Raw genomic sequence first — 10,591 nt, 5'->3', positions numbered from 1 at the left:
GGAGATTTGAAGTCGCCAATTCTTGGAGATTCTAAAGTGAAGTGTTGATTCATTTTTGAGTCAACAAGAGATATTTCTGAGCAGCAAGAGATATTTCTGAGTAATAAGAGATCAAGTAAGTGAGGTTTTGATTATAAAATTATTTTTGATTGTATTTGTGTTTGCCTTCTTATTTATTGTTGTATTCTTGTAAAAATGAGTTTGTAGAGGCTTCACCGTCTCCAAAAAGTTTACAAGAATGAGAGAGTTTTTATAGTGGAAGAAGATCGTCAATGTAGACCCTTAGATTAGTTACCTCAAGAAGGTGGATACCAATTAAACTAAGATGTTATGCATGTGATGTCGAGTTTTTTTCTGCTACACATTCAACAACGAGCACAAAGCAACGACATGAAGTGATCGAAGCTATCCTCCATCTCGCACGTGTCTTAACAAGAATTTACAACTAGAGGGAGCGAATTCAATAAATTAAAAAAATAATACAACACAAAATATTTAGTCCTTAGTTCTAATTGAAATAATAATCTGTCAATCTCTAGAGTTTATATATGACTAAAAGTCAAAGAATCATTTGTGATCTTGTTTCCTCATAATATTTAACATATATATATATATATATATATACTCACATTAGAAATTTATGAAAAAGATTGTGGGTTTAAAAGTAGGTCTCATAATGATTTGGAGTTGCCGGTTCTTGGAGATTCTAAAGCGAGGTGCTAGTACATTTCTGAGTCAACATGAGACATTTTCGAGTAACAAGAGACCAAGTAAGCAAGGTTTTGATTGTAAAGTCATTTTCAATTGTATTTGTGTTTGCCTTCTTATTTCTTGTTGTGTTCTTGTAAGAATGAGTTTATAGAGGCTTCTCTACCTCCTAAAAGTTTTCGAGAAGGAGAGAGTTCATAGTGGAAGAAGATCGCTGATGTGGATCTTTAGATTAGTCACCTTATGAAGACGAATACTAAGTAAATCAAGATTTTGTGCATGTGGAGTCAAGTTTAAAGCAGGGTTTCCGCTGCACATTCAATGACAAGCACAAAGCAACAACAAGTGATTGAAGCTATTCCTCCCCTCTAGTTTGCACGTGTCCTTATAAGGATTTACAACTAGAGGGAGCAAATTCAATAACTTAAAAAAAAAAATAATACAACACAAGCCCTTGGTTCTAGTTGAAACAATAATCTCTCAATCCCTAGAGCTTATCTATGACTCAAAGTCGAAAAATCATTTGTGATCTTGCTTCCTCATAATATTTAGCATTTCTATATATGATGTTGGGAATACAATTAAAGTCTCACATTAGAAATTCATGGAAAAAATCATGAGTTTAAAAGATGAAGATATCTCTATTGGTATGAGACCTTTTGGGTAGAGTCCAAAAATAAATTTTTGAGGACTTAGGTATGAAGTGGACAATATCATATTATTGTGGAGATAAGTGAATTCTTTTGACCCAAATAAGTGGTATCAGAGCGATGTTACTCTTCACTAGACTAACCGTTGGAAGAAACATAAGTCAGAGTCATGGTCCAAACTAGATGTCATATAGGGTGGTCTTGAATGAAGTTGAGAGGAGGTCCGGAGTAGATCAAGAGTTATCAGATGCTAGAAGGGAGGCTCGAAACAGGTCAAGAGTGATCGGATACAATGGGGAGGTTCAGAGCAGGTCAAGAGTAATTGGATGTAATCAAAGTCCTACATTGATATAAGGTTGATCCTTCATTTGAGGGAAGATCCTTCATTTAAGGGAAATATTGTTGAGAATATAATCAAACTTCTACATTAGAAATTCATGGAAAAGATCATGAATTTAAAAGATAAAAATATCTCGCCTTTTGGGTAGAGTCCAAAAATAAATATATAAGAGGATAAGTCCAATGTGGACAATATTATACCATTGTTGAGATATGTGGACTCTTTTAGCCCCAACATAAGAGATCTCCATTCCGATCTAAATAAACATCCTAACACTAAAAAAAAAAATCGAAATTACTAATGAAAATTTATATCATAATTTCGTTGGGTATTCGTTTAGTGACAAAATTACAACGAAAAATTGTTTATCGAATAGTTATTTGTTAGAAATGGTTTTATCGATAGAATTTAGATTTCGTCAGTGTATACTGACTAAATTTCATTTCTGTAGTATATTTTCCAACAAAAATTTAATTTTCATAGTAATTTTTCCCGACAGAAACACTGTTTCCATCGATAGTTTATGTCTATATCTACCTATGGAATAGCATTTTCATCGATAAATACCGATAGAAACACAGCTTCTGTCGGTAAATCATGTCGATATATACCGACGGAATACCAATTCCATTGATAATACAATAAAAATCACAAAGGCCAATTTATATTCAGGATCTATCAGCGTTTACAATTTTTATATCTATATAAACCATCATAAACGATGACATTTTATAATCCATATAAACAAACAAGTATAATATTCATACATTCACAATCCATACACAATTCAAACAAACAAACATCACATTTCACAATTCATACAAACATCCATAATATCACAAATATCCATAATAGAAATAAACACAATCATCCATATCTAAACAAATACAATCTAAACAAATTACAAACACAATAATAGAAACAAACTAAACATTATACCAAATATCTATATCTAAATCCAAATTTACAAAATCATATATCTAAATACATACCATGATAGAAAATACTCAAAATAAAACAAGAACCACAAGGTAGTAATAGAAAATCTTACATAAAGTCAAATATGATAGATGATGATCAGATTGATATATAATTAAAAAATTTATCTGTAATAAAAAGATACTTGGATAGAAATGACCAGATGATGATAATGATGATCATGATGTTAATAGGGACTTCTAAAATATATAGTAATATAATATTTAGAAATGCGTATATTAGAATATCAAAACATAATAAATATATTTTGCATGGTTTATGGATGATAAATAAAAAATTAAGTTGTAGTTGAATAAATCTCAGAAAAAGCTAATCAAGATGGTCAAATGGGTCTTGAGTCTCCTATGACTCAAAACCATATGGTGTCTAGGTCTGAATGAAATTATCTACGACCACTCACATATACGCGAAGAGAGCTTCATTATTCGCGTCACGTTCGGCCCTCCTCCGATCCTCCTTGGATCTCCTCTGATCCTCCTCAGATCTCCTCTGATCCATTACGGCTTTCTATAACTGTCTCATTGAAATCAAATTGAGATACTAGTAGAAATTCATAACTGTTTATTTGTTCAATGATTTCTTCACCTGAAGTATGGACTGTTAGAAGAGGTTTTCTGACTACAACATTCTTTAGGATTTTTTTTATTTTGCCTAAAAGAGTGATCAATTGGTAAAAATTTATGATGATTATCAAATCAAGATACCTTCCCACAACAAGGTAATGAAAATACATTAGACTCTGTCATGTAGTGTAGGCATGCTAATTTATCAATTGTGATTTATCCTGACAACATTGAGTATGCTAAAAAATTATTAATCGTCCATAATATATATCATGCAATCTAAAATTAGTTTTACTTGTAACATCATAAGTCACCGACCCTACATTCCATAATTTATTTAACTCGACAATTAAAAGTTGTAAGAAAACATCTATCTTGTCTTTGAGATTTGTTGGATGAGGAATAAGCACAGTAAAGAACATAAATTTATCTTTCATGTACATCCATGGCGGTAAATTGTCCGGTATTAATATAACTGGCCAAGATGAATATTACTATCCAAGTAACCAAATGGATAAAATCCATCCGCAGAAAGTTTCACTCTCACATTACCTAGTTTCATTGCAAAGGAAGGAAATACAGTATCAAAATATTTTCATGCAAGGGAATCACAAAGATGATACATTATACCTCCTTCATACTCATGCTCATGGTGTCATATTATGTGGCAAGCTGTAGTGGTAGATGCATACAAGCGTTGAAGTCTAACAGTTAACGAAAAATAATACATCACTTTCTAAGTAATATTTTTCTTCTTCTTCCCTAACATACGAGAATGATATTTATAATGTGGGTGGTTATATATTCTGCATTCAATCAATTCATTGCCTCCATTCTAAAATATCATACAGTTATTTATAAAATCAATCTTCTCTACAGGTAAACCTAAACCTCTAACTAATTTATTTATATTATCGAAGCTATCAGTCGTTGTGTTATCAGCAGGGAGCAACTCTAACATCAATTTACATATGTCATTGTAACATTTCTTTGAAAAATGATGTTCTGCTTTCATATTCAATAATCTTGCAGTAGCTGATAGTTGGGAATAACCAGAAGGAATGTATTCCCACACTTCTCATTCACTAGCTTTTAATATTCATATAGTTACTAATATTTAGGTGTTATTATTTTATCCATATTAAAATAATCAACTGCATTCATTGCATCGTGAACTATTGATTACATTGCAATATTATTAATTGATGATTCTCCAACAATGGTTATGCCATATGACGAACCACAGAAGGCTCAATTGGTTCATACAAATAAGACTCTCTATGACAGTACCAATTATTGTAATTTGGCACAAAATCATTTCTACATATATGTTTTCTACATATATATACTTTTATGGTATCCTCATCATAGAAGGCTCTATTTTCTACATTTGAAATGATTATACGGACACCGTAACTCGGCATTATTCATACATTCTGGATGACTCTTAGTAAAGTTCATAAACTATTCAACTTTAGTAATAAAATCATCTCTAATAAATCCATTTTCTAACTATTATACATACCAGCTTTATTTATATACATCGTTATCTAATAAGAATATAATTTCATACAATTTATTACAAAGTATTAAACTTATAGTATGTATCAACATAAATCATAAAATAACAAACTATACTATCCTTCATGTTTCAACCAAAGATAATGAGGTCTAAAATTATTTTAGATGTAAATATATCAACAATAAAATAACAAAATAACTATATCATGTTATAGATCAAAATACTAACTTAACATACATCTAAATTCATTCATTTAATAAATTATACAAGAAAATGCGTAGTCCAATCGGAGAAGAGTAGCAAATGTAGTATGCTACAAAATAAAAAATATATATTGCTAAAATTAATCACAAACAATGATAAGCTAGGATACATTTACGGGAGGACAAGATAGCGGCTATAGTCTCATGGTTATCCAAGTTGGCACTCAAATAAGCTGTCGGTTGCGTGCTAACGGCCAGCCACGTGCTAGCGGCTTGCCACGTGTTGGCAGTCGGCCACGCTGCCAACCATGGCCAAGCCGCCAGCTGTGGCTAAGCTGCCAACCATGACCAGCATATGGCTGCAGGCCAAACAACCGGCAGTGAGCTGGTGGTCGCCTAAGCCTTCGCCCGCATTCCCACGGTCAGCCACGCGGCCAACAGCTGTTGGTCGCCCAACCTATGGCCTGCTAAGTCGTGTGCTAGCGGCCAACAAAGTTGCCAGCCTCTGTTGATATCAGGAAGAGGTAGAGACGGCGTGGCGGGGAGCACCTACTGGAGAATCGCCGGAATCGCAGGAGATCGGAGAAGAAGAGAAGCCACACATAAGAAAAATCAAGGTCATGCCCTAGATTTTTTACTCAGAATTATCGATGGAATGTGTTTCTGTCGGTATTCCATCGGAGATTTCTAACAACAATGTTAATTCCATTAGTAATCACGCTATATTCACCGATAGAATCACATTTTTATTGGTGGTTCTCGTTTGATCTTCTTGACAAAATGGGGTTCCCTCATGGGTTTTCGACGAAATTTTGATTCCGTTGAGAACCTTGTTGAATTATGGCTACGGGCCTTGGCTTCCTGGTGGAAACCCTAATCCATCGATGGTTCTTGATGAAATTTTATTCTGTTGGTGATTCTTGACAGATAATTTTTTCCATTGGTAATTCCTGACAGAATGTAATTCTGTCGAAAATTCTGTCGAAAATTCTGTCACTAAACTAAGATATTTTTGTAGTGTAACTAGCAACTAATAAAATAAAATTTATATTTTACAATTCTACTTCAATTAATGAAACATGAAAGAAGAAAGGAATAGCTTACTCCTGTTGTTATTGTTGTGGTTGGATAAAGGGAAAAAGAGCTGACTTGTAAAGGGTTGCTCATTGGAAAAATAAAAGGAAAATCGTTTTGTAAAGGGTTGCTCATTGGAAAAATAAAAGGAAAATCGTTGCTTTTGAGATAAACAAAAAAGAGAAGATAGGGAGGAAGAAAGAAAAGAGGGAAAATTTTACCTTCTTCGTTAGCAACCTCGACTAGTTTCAGTGAGCTCGATAACAACACAAAGAGAGCAAGACAGGGTAACATTGTTAGGACCAAAAGAAATCACATATCTTTGTAATGGTATGATATTGTCCACTTTAAACCTAAGTCTTTATAGATTTATTTTTGTGCTCTACTCAAAATATCTCATATTAATGGAGATATATTTAATCTTTTAAACTCAGTCTTTTTTATATATTTTTAATGTGTGATTGTATTTCTAACAATCCTCTTCTCAAACAAAGGATCATCATTATTTTTATGGTACGACCTTCTCTCAAATATCTGATCACTCTTACTATGCTCCGAGCCTTCTCTTAAGTTTCCGGTCACTATTAATCTATTCCGGACGGATCGAGCAATGTAATTAATTAATGTATGGGCTCAATGTATAGCAAGGGATGAGCTTAATTAGGATGTTATTGTTAGGTAGCATGCTCACGACAAACATTTAAGAGAATTGGTTCGGAAGGCAATTGTTGGAGAAGAAGAAAAACCAAGAGGACGGAGGGGCCGCGACCAAATGGCTCATTAATTAGTGACGAACTCAGCTAGCATGCCGGAGAAAACAAAAAAAGGTTCAAAACAAAGGGAAGAAAACAAACAAAAGTAGTAGAAAAGAGAGAAAAAAAAAAAAAAAGAGTTTTTATCCGAGGGATGAAGTAAGTAATTACATTTAACTAAAAATAAATCAGAAAAAGAAAAGCACAATTAATTTTGCGTTGAGCAAAAAAGCTAGTCTACAATATAATTGCACTTTTTACATGCATTATTTTTTACCTGAAATTGAGAATTAAAGACTAAATTAAAATGAAACGGGATGAGAGGACCAATGATTGAAAAGCTTAAAACTAATTAAATTTTTTTTAATTTAATATTTTTACATTATCTTGAAAATTTGCATTTATTATAAATTCATTAATCGTACCTTCCACCGACTTCTCGGTATACATTATGAACTTTTTTATTATTGACCTTTATTTGTTAAATAACAAAAATCTCAAACGATACTATATATATACTTTTAATTTTAATTTATAACCAATGAATCTGATTTTTAATTTATTTATTTCCATTTTTGACATAGAGTCGACTCGAAGTAGCAAGCAGAGAATCCGATTTTACATTCTATTCGAGTCGAACAGCATGATTCAGCTAACTTTTACACGTATTTTATAAAAATAATTTTATATGATTAAAGTGTAACGTTATTTAATATAAAAAAAAAGTTATTAAAAATCAACTTAATTTGATAAAACTGATTAATTTACATAATCCATTTATTTATTCTAGTATTGATCTATCATTTTCATATTTAGTTAACATAAATTTTATTTGGGGCCGTGTCAAATCATATTATTATTATTATTATTATTATTATTATTATTATTATTATTATTATTATTTAAGCCTCAGATTCCCTTGTTCGCCGGCATCAATTCCAACTCCGCCATGGACGATGCTTCAATAACTCTACCAATCTTCTCCTCCGTCATTCTTCTCCTCTTCTACCTCCCATCGTCTTCCTCTTCCTCTTCCTCTTCCTATCCCTACGAAGTGAAATGCATGCTCCAGATCGAGCGGCTCGAACTCACCGCCACCGTCGGCCCTGAGAGCCTCATCTTCGACCACCTCGGCCGAGGACCCTACACCGGCGTCTCCGACGGACGCATCCTCCTCTGGCATGGCCATTCCCAGGGCTGGTCCACCTTCGCCGTCAATTCCGCAAACAAGTAATAATAATAATAATAATCTATATCTCCGAGTTGATCGGTCAACGCCTACTAATTTATCGCTTTGAGTTCTTCATCAGGAACAGAGCATGCTATGGCGGCGGAGTGGTGGAGGAGAGTGAGTGCGGTCGGCCGCTGGGACTGCAGTTCCACTGGGCCACGGGGGTTTTGTACGTGGCGGACGCCTACTTGGGGCTGCTGGCGGTGGGGGCGGAGGGAGGGGTGGCGAGGAGGATCGCCGACGGCGCCGACGGCGTACCGTTCAACTTCACTAATGGAGTGGACGTGGATCAGAGCACCGGGGAGGTGTACTTCACCGACAGTAGCACGCAGTACCAGAGGCCGTGAGTAGACTTACAATTTAAGAATTATTATTATTATTATTATTATTATTATTATTATCCATAAAACCAACTGTACATAAATTTAAATATTTCCACATCAACTACCATTAAACCTATTCTCTAACATTTTTTACCATATCTTTCTACAAAGTTATGAATATTAAATATCATTCAAAACCCACTCTTCATTAATAAACAAGATAACTAGAAATGTAAAACAGATATTCCAATAAAAAATTTACAATAATATAAGTATATAATCATTTTGATATTAATAAAATTTTGAAAAATGTTTTTAAAAAGTATCAAGGCTTTGTATTTTTCATAAGTTTTTTTTTTAAAAATAAAATTATAGAAGACTATTAATTACGATGTTGGTAAAGATTTTTGCAAGTTAGGGTGAGAGTTCCAAGTTCAAAATTTATCTCAAATTTGGAAAAAAAAAAAAAAAAAGTCAACGTATAACATCAAACTATTATACTGATTACCTACCCATAACATTTAATACCCACACTCCCATCCTCCCTCGTTCGTATACATTAATTATGTATTCATGCAAATGTGGGCTACGCCATAAATTCGCAATGAAGCCGTTCAACAACCCATTCGATTGCATCTCGACATAAAAACACTTTCAAATAAGGCCACTAGTAATAGCTCGAATTAAAACACGATTAATAAAAATATAAGATAAAACACAGATAGAGCATATATTTATGGTTTTGCCATTTTAATAGTAGCTATTCTTTTTTTTTTAGTCTAGTTCAAATATTGTTAATTTTGTTTGAGGAATTTATTTCTAGCTTTTACAGAGCAAATAATACTCCAATATAATTAATGCGTGTGAGAAGAAGAAGAAGAAAAAGAAAAGAATATTTTATCCAATACTGAATTAATGTCCCCATATCTTATGTACCGTTTGTTCCAAATAATGAATTAAGTTGATTATAAAATAATGATAATAAGTAATACTAATATCTTTGTGCAGGGACTATTTATTATGTGTGCTTACAGGAGATTCAACGGGAAGACTGTTGAAATATGATCCAATAAGGAAGAATGTTGTAGTGCTGAAAGACTCTCTTCCCTTTCCCAACGGAGTCGCCTTGAGCGATGATAACACTTTCCTTGTATATGCTGAGACCGGTTCTTGCCGGATCATCAAGTACTGGCTTCGCGGCCCCATGGCTGGTGCCACCACTGTGTTCGCAGACCTCCCAGGTTACCCGGACAATATTCGAAGAAATTCAAGAGGAGAATTCTGGGTGGCCATAAATCGTGAAAAGATAGACTTAAACCATCAAGTGTACTTCAAGACTACAACACAGACGGTAAAGCAAATTATGGCAATAAAATTGAGTAGAGAAGGAAAGCTACTGGAGGTATTATTGAATGAAGATGATACGTTTGTAGCGAGCGAAGCGAATGAACACAACGGCACAATATGGATTGGTTCAGTGGAGAACCCTTATGTCCAAGTCTACAAGTTCTAGCTAGTGATTGTGCTTCTTTTTTTTTAATCTTCCACTAGTTGACTCTTCAAGTGGTGTAAAATACAATATAAGTTCAAGTAATATTATTTGACTGTTTGTATGTATTGTTGATTTGTTGTCCTAACAAACTTGGATATCTTCGGCGTTCATCCATTAGAAGAATGAAGGATTTATCTCGTGAGGCTCATGGCAAACATAGAGGTATAAATTTGGGAGATTCATTTAGGTTTTATTCCAAGTTGATAAAATTTGGATTTCTGCTCAATATTTTCAGAAGAGCTGGGATCTGCTTAAATTGAGATTTGACTAAGTAATGTATTTTGTACATGCAGCAGTTTTGAAAGATTCAGTTCAGTCTTTTTGGTGTAAAAAATAATTTTTATTTTATTTTATTTTATTTTAATCTTGGCCACAAATTGCTCATGACCTAATTAAATGTACAGTCTTTTCATTGATAAGGAAAAAAAAAAACTCCCTTGACAATATTATTATATAAATTTAAATCTCTCACCTTTGGAAGGAAGGACCTTTACCCTGAAGCCCTCTAGATCTACAGAAAATAATAAGCCGATTTGAGTAACGAGTTGATCAGATTAGCATAGTTCAATCGATCAAAGCCAATCAGTATGTTGAGTCAAAAAGTCATTAGATCCTGGAAGACTAACCTAGTTCGACCACCTGAGGCAAATAATCATGTATCATTCATTCAATCA

The 10,591-nt window shown here is 33.5% G+C and overlaps 1 protein-coding gene across 1 annotated transcript; it reads left to right on the top strand.

The window, feature by feature from the left end:
• The first annotated feature begins 7,752 nt into the window (after nt 1-7,752).
• LOC121997179 (protein STRICTOSIDINE SYNTHASE-LIKE 10-like) lies at nt 7,753-9,982 on the top strand. Its single transcript, XM_042551451.1, has 3 exons — nt 7,753-8,041; nt 8,122-8,385; nt 9,374-9,982. The coding sequence occupies exons 1-3, from the start codon at nt 7,761-7,763 to the stop codon at nt 9,876-9,878; spliced, it is 1,050 nt and encodes a 349-aa protein (XP_042407385.1). The 5' UTR covers nt 7,753-7,760; the 3' UTR covers nt 9,879-9,982.
• The last annotated feature ends 609 nt before the right edge of the window (nt 9,983-10,591 follow it).

The sequence above is a fragment of the Zingiber officinale genome, chromosome 6A (assembly GCF_018446385.1).
Source record: "Zingiber officinale cultivar Zhangliang chromosome 6A, Zo_v1.1, whole genome shotgun sequence".
Classification (NCBI taxonomy): Eukaryota; Viridiplantae; Streptophyta; class Magnoliopsida; order Zingiberales; family Zingiberaceae; genus Zingiber; species Zingiber officinale.
This window is presented reverse-complemented; position numbering and strand designations above follow the sequence as displayed.

Bases quoted from the DNA above. Each gene is read 5' to 3' on its own strand.
- LOC121997179 (XM_042551451.1), top strand. From the start codon at position 7,761: ATGGACGATGCTTCAATAACTCTACCAATCTTCTCCTCCGTCATTCTT. The intron at 8,042-8,121 runs GTAATAATAATA...GTTCTTCATCAG, and splicing joins GCCGTCAATTCCGCAAACAA to GAACAGAGCATGCTATGGCG. The intron at 8,386-9,373 runs GTGAGTAGACTT...ATCTTTGTGCAG, and splicing joins AGCACGCAGTACCAGAGGCC to GGACTATTTATTATGTGTGC.